General features: G+C 36.7%; 1 protein-coding gene across 1 annotated transcript; it reads right to left on the bottom strand.

Moving 5' to 3' along the window:
* Positions 1 to 306: 306 nt before the first annotated feature.
* On the bottom strand, positions 307 to 9,631 carry MMP12 (matrix metallopeptidase 12). Its single transcript, XM_036259177.1, has 10 exons — positions 9,536 to 9,631; positions 8,408 to 8,655; positions 7,680 to 7,828; positions 7,466 to 7,591; positions 4,370 to 4,531; positions 3,745 to 3,868; positions 2,791 to 2,924; positions 2,046 to 2,205; positions 1,209 to 1,312; positions 307 to 407 (listed from the first exon to the last, which is right to left on the bottom strand). Exons 1-10 carry the CDS (start codon positions 9,629 to 9,631, stop codon positions 307 to 309), a joined length of 1,404 nt encoding a protein of 467 aa, XP_036115070.1.
* Positions 9,632 to 14,035: the final 4,404 nt, after the last annotated feature.

The following is a 14,035-nucleotide window of genomic DNA, read 5'->3' as shown; positions in this document are numbered from 1 at the left end:
TCTTGACATGAGACCAAAGATTCAGATGGCTTTAAACAAGTAGTCAAAGTAAACACAACCTGTCTATTGTCAAACTTTATAACAGAATCAAGTAAAAATAAACAATGAGGGTTTTAAAATTTAAAAAAAAATCTTTTGTATTTTGTATAATTATTTATCTATATGATCACTTATCTATGGCATATAGATTTTATCTTATTTTATGATCTGTGCCATTATTTAATGTTACACTAGGCACATAACAAGTATGCAATAAATGCTTATTAAACTGGAGTAACTTGGCAAACACCAGTAATTATACCATTCCTAACAACCAAAGTTGGCGTTGCTTTTCTCCATTTTGGTGACACGATTAGTTAGAACGTCATATTCAAGTAGGTTAGATCCTTGGTAAAAATAGTAGTGTCCTAAAAATGAAAAAAAAAAATTAATTCTCTGCTTGTATTTCTTTGAAAAAGATAGCATATCCATGTTTTTATAGATTATCTACATTAAACAAGGTCTGACTCAAGCATATAAATACTGGGTCCCTTGGCCCCCAGGTAGCCACCTACTATCAGTCATTTCACCATAAAATATCTTAATTAATTTTATTGAGAAGGTTGTTTAGATTTTTTGTAATGTTTTTATTGATATTTTAGAGAGAGATAGAAACTTCAGTGTGATAGAGAAACAAATCTCCTGCCTCCTACATGCCCCCTACTGGGTATTGAGCCTGCAACCCAGGCATGTGCCTTGACTGGGAATTAAACCAGGACCTCTCAGTCCATGGGATGATGCTCAATCCTCTGAGCCACAATGACCAGGCAAGGTTGTTTAGTTTTAAAGCCTGACTATTAGCATGCAAATGTTTTGAAAATGTACATTCCAGGTGGAGAACTCTGAGTGGGAGAGAGGAGACTGGGTCCGGTTAGGACATACAGAAGCCTTGATGAAGGAAGTAAAAAGGACATGGGTGGAAAAAAACAACAAAATATCTTGGCCCAGTCAACAATTTTGCTTAGGTTGACCTTGTTTAAAGACATTCACAAACACAAATTCAAACAAATGTAAGCTTTTTATTCCACCCTACCCTCATTCTTTGAGAGCCCATGAAGAATGAAAGGAAATGAAAGAAAGATAAGGAATGCAAGGTATAAAAAAGTATGAAAGACTCAATGTTTTAAAAAGAGATTTCAAGTATCTTCACAATTTCCCAGTCTACTTACTGTTATAATAGAAGACTGCATCAATTTTAGGCTCAATTCCCAGGAAGTGTGCAACAATCAGTTTGGGATAACCAGGGTCCATGAGTCGTTTTCTCTCATCATACCTGAGCAAAAAAAATAACCAGTAGGAACTTCATCAGAAACAGATTTCATGACACAAACTTGACATTTCATGACATGAACAGCAAAATCCACCTATTTCTCTCCTGAAAGGCTCTTACTAAAAGGGTTTAAACTGCCCTGATGAGAAAACCAAGGACTTAAAAGTTCACTGATTTATTCCAAGTTCCTACAGGACTCTATTCCAAGTCTTCCTGACTACTAGTCAACACTTTTCTCACATGCTTCCACCAGTGCCCTGTCCTGCTTTGTAGAGTCTGGTTATCCAATTATCTGTTAGTAAAGACCTTGCAGGATCAGCCATCACTCAGGCTAGTTTGCTCATTTTGTCTAATGATTATGTGGGTCTAATGATTATGGAAAGGGATCTGAAGCTTCGTACATCTTCTAAACTGACTGTAAAGATTAGGCCCCATGCATCTCTACCATTGTTTGCCAATGTGCTTCCTCTATGAGTAATCCCATGACATTTTATATAAAGCATTCCTTTAAAATTCATTATGTGTTATCTCATAAGTCAGAATCTAAAAGTCCAGAGAAAAAAAAGTAAATTGTCAATAACTATTTCAGTCCTATATTTTCTTGATCCCTCTCCATAGAAGATCAAAAATCTTTGGGAATTTGCAAAAATAACAAAACAAACAAACCCTGTCTTCTAAGTCCCATTTCCTGCCTGTTTCACAATCAGGAGTCAAATTACAAATCATTAAAGCTCACCTCCAGTACTGATGATCTACAAAGAAGTAGGTCTTATAGAGAAGTGGGTTAAAAACAGCTGCATCAATTTTTTTTACAAAGCCAGGAAAGCCCAAAGAATGTATGCGCCTGGGATTGGTTGGCTGTGGTCTTAAACTGCTGATTAACCAGTACTTATCATCTGTGAACACAAAGGAAAAGGGTACATTGGAATCATAGGAAAAGAGTAATAGAAATATATACTAACTCACTTCAGACATCATTTTTTCCCATAGGTCCAAAATATATTGTTTCTTGGTCTTTTTCAATTATTATTATAATTTTAGATCTTGAATATGTTTTTATTTATTTGTTTTTAGAGAAAAAGGAAGGGAGAGAGAAGTAGAAACATTGATGTGAGAGAGAAATATTGATCCCCTACTGGGGATTGAGCCAGACTGGGAATCCAGCCAGGACCTCTCAGTCCATGGGATGTTGGTCAATCCATTGAGCCCCACCAGCTGGGCTGTTCCTTGTTCTTAAACATGGCCTATATCTTATGGTTCTGTATTTTTTTTCCCCACAAGTATCGCAATCTATATTTTACAAACTTTTTCTGAAAGTTTTATGTATTATTTATTTAATCTATTTTGGGTTATACTTCAGAGTACAATTAATACAATTTGGAGTGCTTTTTAAAATCTCCATTTATGAAAAGTAGTACATTTCCTTAGTTTATTCTCTTCTTTGAAGTAGACTCAATAGCAAAACTAAACATTGGAATTACCTTTAAAAAGAAAAACTTGTCTTCTGGGTCCAATTTCATAAGCAGCTTGAATACCAGATGGTAAGGTTGGCCACATAGAAGAAATTAAACTAACAGTGGTCTTTGGCTCCTCAGGAAACTTCCACCACAAGTACCTGACATGTAGAACATTAAATATATGTTAAAAATAGTTACAGACACAAGAACCATGAAATGTGAGTGGAAAAGACCCGTGAAATGTTTTAATGTTTCTTTCCATTATCTTCACATTCTATTCCATGGATGTCTGTGTGGGAACACCACAAGAAAAAAATGTTCATCAACACTTTGATAATAGCAATGGTATTAACAGGCAAACTGTTGTGTGGAAATACCCTGCATCTTGGAATAAAAGGATCTATGTTCTAGGCTGGCCCACCAATCCATTCACTAGTTTTATAATCTAAAGGAAGTCACTTATCCAGAAGTGTCTCAGTGTATGAATCTCAAAAATGAAGAATATCTGTCCTTGCTATCAAATACTAATCTTCCATATTTACCCACACCTTCAATATACGCTTCAGTCTATGTTGTAAGACATAAACCATAACTCTTCCTGAAATTCCCTTCTCTATGGTCAATTTTCATATACTTTAAATAAGTATCCTATCACAGCTTTAATTTTAGACATTATTTTTATTTATGAGTAAAACAGTCTGGCTTCTCTGTTTCTTGTTTTATTTTTTCTAACCCAGATTCCTACTGTAAATCCACTGTATAGATGCCATTTTCCTAGTTAAGACATAAATATAATCATGCGACTGTTGTGCTTCAAAATATTTAAGATTTCTCCACTGCCGACAGAATTAAGTCCAAGTTCCTACTCATAATTTATATCTACTTCATTTTTTATTATTTTCAACTATTCTCGAACAACAACAAAACACACCTTAGGAGAGAGCCTTTAAATTTGGTTAGGTATGAAAATGACCCTACCTGTCTTTAAAGTAAAAGATTTTATTTCCCATTGTAGTGACAGCATCAAAACGCAAATAAGGATCACAGAAAGGGGATTCTGTAATGCCAGCATTCGGTGTGGGTTGGTGCTTTTCTGGAACTCCTGAAAATACATTTCAAGAAGCATATATAGTTTTTGGTTCATAGAGGAAGAATCATTCTTTTAAAATTTTCTTGATGAAAATTGCATAAAAAGCTATTTATAGTTTTTACATTACAGGAAGCATACAATAAAGTTTTCTCTCCATGTGGTTGCACCATTATGGAGGGGGAAAAATTCTGTTCCCGTTGGTTTTCTTGTTCCAGTTAGATTTTTTCTCTGTGCACTTTCTTCAGTAGACATTGGTATGTTAGGCAGAAAGAACAGATTTGAGGCCAGAAGGATTAGGTTCTGTCTCTGGCTCTGGCAATAATACACTAGGCCTCTTGTGTTCATCTCCAAATGAATATAATAGGTAGTCTGTGCTACCTATCTCACAGGGTTTTATTGGGTTCAAAAGCAAATACAGTTGTTAATGTTTTATCCAAATGCAGGCATTACAAAACGATTTATTCATAGAGTAAGTATCTTTATAGGGAAAAATGGTAAAGAAATTCAACTCACCATAGAGAGACTGAATGTTATGAATATCATCAGCAGAAAGGCGAAATGAGTTGAGGTTAACATAACTATAGGTGGGGTACATGATGGCCTTTGGATTTTTGGAATGGGGAAGACCCAAGGCATGGCCAACCTCATGAATAGCAACTAGGAACAAGTTGGTGCCTATGAGGAAACCAACCAAAAGGGGAACAGAGCATTAAAATATATAGGTATCTAGAAGACATTACTACAATTTAAATTGGACACAATGAAAAAGAAAACCTTCGGGCATTCTTTCCTTGGCTTCCTTCCTTGCAAGGTTTTTCAACTTTGGCATTATTGACATTATAGACCAGATAATTGTTTGTAATAGATGTTTAGAAACCTCTAATTTACCATTAAATAAGTAGCAAATCCCTCTTCAGTTTTTACAACCAAAATGTCTCCACACATTGTCTAATGTCCCCTTGGGAGTAAAATGGCCTCTGGTTAAATTCTGTTCCTGTTGGTTTTCTTGTTCCAGTTAGATTTTTTCTCTGTGCACTTTCTTCAATAGACATTGGTATGTTAGGCGGAAAGAACAGATTTGAGGCCAGATGGATTAGGTTCCGTCTCTGGCTCTGGCAATAATACACTGCACTATCACACAAATGACATATATTCTGATGTGAACATTTCTAGATTAACTCAGAGCTGTGTTCAATAGTCTGTAAATCACTGTCTGTAAATCATTCCCACTTCATTCCACTTTTACTCTTGATCAGTCCTGAGTGGATATAAAAAAGTCTTTAGTAAACATTCTTTACTAAACCCAAATACAAGACCATATTAAGGTCCAGGTACTATGAGTCACTGAGAAATACACCACATTATGATGTCTAATCCTTATTCCACTGAAAGGAAGCCATCATACTCTCCATTTACAAATGAGGACACAGTGTCAGCAAGATTAATTGACCAAATTAAGTGCTGACCCAAGATTCAAGTCTGCATTTTTTGGCTCTAAATAAAGCTCATCCTTTTACTATACACAATTCTAAATGCAATCAGAGACTCTGCTTACAAGTTAGGTATCTTTACACTGCCAAGTTCTAGTCATGCTTGTTCATTTTTTTTCTGTATGTCTAGAGCATGTACCTTTGTAGGTAAGAAACAGAGGTGTGTCCTTTCTCCCAAGGTTCTCAATTCCAAGAAGATTAGAGTAATCCTTTACTGTTAGTTTTTATCTGTGTTCTAGTCTAATGCCTTCATTTTTGTCTTTCTGTTTCTGTGGCAAAACTGAAACTGAGAACTGACTTGCTCAGCATCACACTCCACTTAGCCTCAGCCTGGTTTTGAAATACTCTCCATACCCAAGTGTGAACACAGAGTCTACACTCCTCCGTTGGGGTATCTAGGAACATTCCCTGTAACACAGGGGCTTAGCAATCAACTCAAAAATCTTTAGTTTCTCTCAAATAATGAAAAAGAAGCATAGACTCTATATAATACAAGGAAGAGTAAACCAAGCCTTCTACATTTTGGCCTAAACCTAAATGTATCTTATTCCCAATTCATATAATACAATCCATAAAAGACAACCACTGGTTCTTATCTCAAAATAATGGGTTTCCATTTGTGTTCTGTTTTTTTTTTTTTTTTTTGCTAGATTGTGTCCTCCTCTGGGGCAGGACTGTATCTTTTTCATCTCTGTATCCAAACACCCCCGTCACATCATCTAACACTATAATAAAAACTCACTAACCATTGAGCTAATTGCTTTTTTAACTTACAGTGTCAAAAAATTAGGTTGGGGATGAGCACTTTAAGTTAGAATTTTTATAATTTAGCTATTTAAAAATATAGAATCGAGCCAAGGCAACATGAACAGGTAGAAAGTATACATTAGCCTAAGATAAGAATTAGGAAATGCATGTCTGACCCCAGCTTTTCACAAGTTAGCCACTAACTTTCTCTTGGTCTCAATTTCCTCTAACTGTAAACAATTATATTAATGATTTTTAAAGGTCCTTTAGAATTTCAAACCATTCTAGAATGGTTGACTTGAGAGTAGCACAAGTCTCCCACGTCAAATGAAATGATTATAAACCCCAAATAAACTTGCACAAAATTTAGACAAATTAAACATGTTTAGCTGAAAATTTTTAGTTTAGACAAACCTAATCCTACATCATTTGTCTTTTGACAATGTAAAAGTTCTCTTATCACTCAGTAATTTTTTAAACTTTAGATCATGTGTGAGACTAAAGCAAATAGTCATTCTGGCCTGTAAACTATTGCTATCTAATGTTTGCAGTATCACAGGGAAATGGGGATGCTGAGGAAAGCATATTCTTGATGACTTTCTCTCCATTTACTTTCCACATGAGTCAGTCATATAATCTAGAATTTTCAACAGAGGGATTCAAAAGGTTTCTGATATGATGGTTCAAATTTTCCAATGGATAGTGATTCCTCCAAACAAGGGAGACTAATTATCTCATCTTCCAACTTTTTGATAGAAATGGTGACTTACAGCCCCCCTGTAAATACATACAAGTTATTACATTAAGTGATCTGTTGAGCATTCTGACAGTTTTATCCCTGAACCACAAGAGACTACACAACCACAAAGTATTGCGCATCTCTATGAGGACCTCTAAATTCTCTACAGCATCATCTTTCTGTGTCTTTATGAACCTAAGGAATTATCAATATATAATGAATCAGAAAGATAACCACACTATTTTAGGACTCTTAGCATACACTGAATTAGTATCTGTGTTTGCGTGAATTTATGGATTGCACTGTCAAAGCTGATCATTTAACAACTTTTACTTTTACATACAATAGTTCTCAAGGTTCTTGAATTTATACCAACCAAAGAGCCCATCCTCAGATTCTTAAGAACTAATCTTTAAGATATTCTAGTTCAACAGCCTCAGTTTATAGAATGTAGAATTGAGACAGTTACATTTTATTTGGTGGTAAGGTTATAATCAAAACAAGTTTTGTCCTTCCATAACCTTTTCTTACAATGTCGCCTTTCAAAATGGTGGTGTAATTTAGAATTTGTTAGGGTTTCATTTTTGTGGGTGTTTTTGTTGTTTTTGTGTTTGTTTGTTTGTTTTTTCCTACCTTGGTAGCCTTTAGTCCACATTTCAGCCTCATCAAAATGTGCATCCCCTCCAATACCAGGTCCAGGTCCAAAAGCATGAGCTACAACTCCACCTCTGCCATCAAAAGGATTACGGTCTCCATGAGCTTTTAAAAAGGAAAAGAAAATGAGTCCTTCTATAGATACTATAGGTCATGCCAAATGACAGAGATGTAATAGGTCCAAGTTCTTTACCTCCAAATGCAAAACGTATCATAATGTCAGCCTCTCCTGCATTAATCTTTCTGAATTTCAGGGGGGTCACATCGCTCCATACTTGAAAAGCTTTGTGGATGGTATAGTCAACATCCTCACGCTTCATGTCAGGAGTATAATTAGTGATTCTTTATCAGCAAAATGAAAAAGAGAAAAATATATGGGATTATGTGTTAATTTTGTCTTGTTATGATATTTTGTTTCCACTAGCATCTTGGAGAATGAATTATTTAATAAATTAATTGTCCCAATATAAAAATCATGCTTCTTATATTTCAGAAACATTTGCACAGCTTCCATCCCTAAACAGAATCTAATTTGATTGTTTCTCATTCATGATTTTTAGATCACCATTACAACGAAAGATTTACATTCATAGAAGTTTATGCCTTATGTCCATTCTCCAAGACTTCATTTATTCATCTTGACTACTCTAGAAAATTCTCTCCTGTGTCTTAGTTATTGTATATTTAACTTCATTCTCTTTTTGTCTGCAGCCTTCCTACTCTGGTCTGGACTGGCAAGCCAAACAATCCTTGAGTGAACAAGTCTGCATTTTAGAGATAATGAATCGAAATGAAGAGATAGTGTTAACTGTTGGGGGAGGCTTCTTATTTAACACTGGATTTAGGGTTATATCTAAATCGTTCAGGTTTCTGGAAGTAAGACCTATGGAAAAATAGAATAATACATGGGTATGATGTTACCTGTAGGTAAGAAAATGTTTCTTCCATACTGGCTTTCTTGGCATTGACTTGAAAATTTGAACATCAGGTATTCCACATCGAGGTCTGTGCATCATGTCCATGGTAGATTTGTCCAGTTGCCCCGTCACATTTAGTCCCAAGAACTGTTGCATTTCCTTAATTTTATTCTCCATGTTGTCATCACCAGCTTTCAATTTTGTCCTTAAAATGTTCTCCTCCTTCATGGCATAAAAGGTTTTCAAGAAACTCTGGAAAAAATACATTTAGTACCACATTATTATACATCTAAAAGTTTCTGTTGGAGCTCTGCATATATGACTCAATTGCACACTGATATTTTTGAAATAGGTATCTGACAATTAGTTATAATGAGAACAATTTTAATTTTTGTGCTGTCACAGACGTGTCATAACTATTAGCAAGATTGATTCCTGGAAGCCCACTGAAAACAACTTTATGTCTCTACCTCTTAAAGCTTATTTCTAGCTTTTAAAACTTATTTTAACATCTAGCACATCATGGCATTCAGTAAGCAGCCAAAACTTTATCTCCAGGATTCATAAATAATTAAGATGGGATAAGATTTTCTTGCCTAAAAAGCTCAACATAATGAACAACTATGACAAATTCAAAGTTAAAACAGTCTTAGATAATGGGAAAATTATCTGAACTCATGTCATTAGGGGAAGAAAATTAATTGAGAAAATTATTTTTAAAAACTGCTCAGGAAGAAATATCTGAGATACTGAAGGTGAAGAGTATTCTTGAATTATCATGACTGACGTGGTTACGTTAATCAAAACATTGTTCAAATCTCAGACTATTAACCAACATTAAATAGTTCATGTAAAACACCATAACAGAAGTAGGACACCAATTATTTTGAACTAAAACTCGTTGGCCTAAGATTTTTAGTATAAAGGACCAATTTAGCCATCGAATTTATAACACTCCTTCAAAAACAATACCTCTTTATTACATCCTCTTTGGCAAATAAAAATTCAGGCTAAAATCAGGAACCTCTTAAACCAGTTTTCAAATAATACTTTTTAAGATAAAACTGGTCAATGCAGTACATCTTAAAGACAGATATCAGGTCTGATAAATACTGTAACAGTTAATACTTACTTGCGCATATGTCACATTGTTTTCCTTAGATGTTGCCAAAGAAACAGCTCCAGGAGCAGTGACCTGCAGGACCAGTATCAACAGAAGAAACTTCATTCTCAAGTTCTCCTGAACGACTTGTCCTAAGTCACTGGTCCTTTTTAGTACAAGTTCCTTAAACGTCTCTTTATATAGCCTTTAGGACAGGCTCTGTAAATATGAAATCCTTAAGTGACACATAGTTGATATCATATGTCTATGTATCTCAAAACCCACAACCACAAGCATGACCTTACTCTAGGACCAACAATGAGTCAATTAGCAATGAAGTCATTACTCAGATAACTGGAGGTTATATTTCTTCAAATAAAATAAGCCCCTACTTCTACCCACTCTGCAAAATAAGCTATTATACCAAAAATGCTGAGCACCTGAAATGTATAAACAACTAAAAAATAAATGTTTAGAATGTTTAGTACCTGGATTTTCACTGTAATACTTTATATTCATTATAGGTGAACTATGCTTTTATTTAAAAATAAAAGCTAAATTTAAAGGGTCGGATAAATAAAATGTTTTGCTAGCATAGAAGAATCCTCTCCAAGCTGAACCTAGCTCTTTAGAGGACAGTGATATAGAGAGTTCACGTTCATCAAAGAAAAGTTTATAACATCTAGATGGCTTTGGTATTTGTTCTATGTGTTGTACAGGCTTAGATCCCGTTTCTATAATTGACATCTTCAGCCATCTGAACGAAGGCCCATTCCCAACTGAGTAGCTGAGTAAAGAGATTCCAGAAGAAAATTTTCCTGGAGGAAAGTGTCTGGAGTGAGCAGCATCAAAGTCGACACTTCAACTTTGGGAGATGGAGAAAGTTTGCCTCCATAACCTCTACCTCCCTATAGCTCAACTGCCTTCCCCTGTGGCCTAATAATCCCATTAACACAGACTCTCCCTCTCAGTCAATAGAGAATGTTTGAAAACTGAAAATATTTAAGAATCAAGGAATGGGAGAGGGTCAATGGGGAAAAAAGAGGGACATCTGTAATACTTTTAATAATAAAAATTAATTAATTAATTAAAATAAAATCAAGGAATGAACTGTGAAGGTCAAAGTGCAAGCTGTGGGGCTGCCTCCTGATTCTACATGAACAGTCTAAGGTGGTTTCAAGAGATAAAATAGTCTGTCATAATTCAGCCACTGCTCTGACCCATCTTCCAGGCCAGAGAAATGCTGCTCCCCAGCATTCCCTGAGGCTGGGGTCCAGGAGAATGCGTCCCTTTGTGTGTAGGAAGGAAAGGAGGACTTTTGCATTATACCTGGCATCTGCTTCCAAACTCTGCTTTTGTCAAGCTCTGGGATTTGACCTCTAAAACCTGCAGGTATTTCATTTGAAAATGAGAATAATAACCTTGGTTTTTTTATGCTTTTGTGATGACTAAATGAAACAATGCATTTTAAATACCAGCACATACTATGGGTTCACACTAATATTCATTCTCTTCCCCTTGGCCTGAATGGAGCACATTGTACATCTTATGTTTGCAACCAGGTGTGGCTGTAGGATTCAAGAAAAGAAAGTTCTCAAAGACAAATAGTAAGGTATCTTTTCAAATATTAAATATAACTCAAGCATCTGAAGAGGAGCCCTGGCTGGTGTGGCTCAGTGCTCAAGGCAGGTAACTGTGTTGTAGATTCAATCCTGGCCCCAATTGTGGTGCACAGAGGAGTCAAGCTGTCAATGTGTCTTTCTCACATTGATATATTTCTCCCTCTCTCCACCCCCACTCCCTTCTCCCTTCTATTCTCTAATAACCCAAATGTCCATCAGTAGATGAATAGATAAAAAAGCTGTGGTACATATACACAATGGAGTACTATGCAGCTGTAAGAAAGAAAGATCTCTTAACCTTTGAGATGGCATGGAGGGACCTGGAAAGTATTATCTTAAGCAAAACAAGCCAAACAGAGAAAGACAAGTATCATATGATCTCACTTATTTGTAGAATAGAGTGAACATAACAGTCTGAGGAATGGAGTAGTCCCAGAGATGCGGAAGTGTGGTACAGACTGACAATCCCCAGAAGGGGTGTTGCGGGAGAGATAAACCACAGAACTTACATGCATGTATGCATGAACAGTGGACATGGACAACAACACTGGGGAAAGGGTGGGGAGGGAGGGGGAGGAGGGAATCAGTGGGGGGAAAAGGAGAAACATCTGTAACAAAAATAAATTAATTAATTAAAAAAAAATATATATATATATACTTGGGTGAGGATTAACTGAAAAAAAAAAAAAAACTTTAGCAGAACATGGCAGTTTGGCTAAAAAGCAGAAAAAAATGGGATTTATCAGCAATAAATTATGAGATAAGCTATTTTTCCACCAGCAAGATGGTGCTCCATGAGGGCAGATCGACCTGTGGTGTGTTGTCCACCACTGTATTCCTGGTGCCTTAAACTACCTGGAAGTTCATTAGTGCTCAGTGAGTATGTGTGAAGAACTCTAGTTGGAGAAGAGGGCCTAAAGTCTACCAGTAGTAAACTTTCTTTGTGGGAGCAATTACTACACAGAATATGCGTTCCTAAGCCCCATTGAAGGCACACAGGAACCATTCTTTTTTTTTTTATCCTCACCCGAGGATATTTTTCCATTTTTTGTACAGATAGAGTGGGAGGGAGAGAGAGGAAGGGAGAGAGAGAGAGAAACATCGACGTGAAGGGACACATCGAGTGGCTGCCACCCGCACGACCAACCAGGGCCGGGGACAAACTGCAACCGAAGTACGCGCCCTTAGCGGGAACCGAACCCGGGTCTCTCCGGACCGCAGGCCGACGCTCTAACCGCTGACCCAAACCGGCCAGGGCAGGAACCATTCTTATTCATATCAGGAAGGAATCTAGTTTCTGGAAGACTTTCACGAAGCTTAGAAAGTGTAGGAGGTAAAATACAAGATAAAACCTTATGATCGCCCTGACTGCTTGCTCAGTGGTTAGTGGTTAGTGTCAGCCCTCAGACTGAAGGATCTTGGGTGAGTTCAATCCCTAGTCCCAGTCAGAGTTGTATAGGAGGCAACCAATCGATGTGCCTCTCTCAAATTGATGTTCCTGTCTCTCTCTCCACACTATCTAAAAATCAATGGGAAAATAAAAAGCTTTTGATCAAGTCCTTATGACTTTGATTAAATTTACCTTTAAATCCTAGCTCTATAAACTCTATTTATTTCTCTTTATACCCCTCAGAGACCTAACATTTCCCTCGATAATTAGCAACCCTTAGGCAGTAGATTACAGTAGCCTAGACCTGACTAATGGTCACAGGGTCTGGAACTTGGCCCAAGACACAAAAGAAGTGAAGGAATATTCTCACTGAAAGCTTTCAAAAAATAGAAAAATGACACCTGGGTCTTGATTCACCAAATGCCCCAAGTGGAAGTCGATCAAGGAGATGAGGGCCACTTGAGCAGCCATAGAGCACTGCAATGGTTGAAAGTTAGGTTCTGGGGTCAAGTAGACTTGCTTTAGATCCTATTTTAGCTCGATCATTTTAAGACCTTGAACAATCACTTTATTCTCTTTAAGACCCAATTTCTTCATTTGTAAACTTGAAATAATAGTAGTTACCTCAAGAGTTATAAGAATTACATTAACATGTAAAGAAAAGTATTTGGCTTAATCCTGACACACCTTAGTTGTTTAATGATTTGTTATTATCCTTCCTTTACTGCCCTCTTTATGTAAAATATTTGAAGGAGATTGGTAATGGGGATGACAAGGGAGATCAATTACATGTTCAGACCTCTCTGCTATGGTAGAAAGAGCTAAAAAAGATTATGATTAAATCCTTCTGACTTTGATGAAATTTGCCTTTAAATCCTAGCTCTAGAAATTGTATCCTTTTCTCTCTATACCCCTCAGGGACCTAACCTTTCCCTCGATAATTGGCAATCCCCTAGTCAGTAGACTACAGTAGCCTAGACCTGATTAATAGTCACAGGGTCCAGAACTTTGGCAGACCAAACATAACATTTTGATGTGAGTTATGTTAAAGAGTTCCTGGCTACTTTCCCATGAGACCAGACAGAGGGACACAGGCGCAGACCTCAGAACTGTCTTCAAGACCTGAAGAATTGAGTTATTACTCTTATCTCACCTCTGACTAATTAGCAACCAGCATGACCCCAAACTCCCTAGCCCACAGTACCTTGTGATTTTGCCCTATGTCACCTATAACCTACATGCCATGGAGAAATTGGACCTTTAGCATTAGTTTCCTGTCTCTGATTGGCCAATTCAATATTAAACTTTTTCTTTTATCTTGTTCATGCTTTTTTGTGTGCCAATGTATGTAGGCAGATGGACTAAAAATCATTGTGGTTCCAGTTAAAAATTGTGGCCATGACTAGAACCAGGGGTTCTCAGCAGAGTCATGAAGCCATGACTTCCATGGGACACACTGAAGGAAGTGAGAACCAAGGGTCATCCACAATGCACTTTGTGAAGAAAAGCACTTCTATG

This window comes from Molossus molossus, unplaced genomic scaffold, assembly GCF_014108415.1.
Source record: "Molossus molossus isolate mMolMol1 unplaced genomic scaffold, mMolMol1.p scaffold_m16_p_13, whole genome shotgun sequence".
In the NCBI taxonomy this organism is placed as follows: domain Eukaryota; kingdom Metazoa; phylum Chordata; class Mammalia; order Chiroptera; family Molossidae; genus Molossus; species Molossus molossus.
This window is presented reverse-complemented; position numbering and strand designations above follow the sequence as displayed.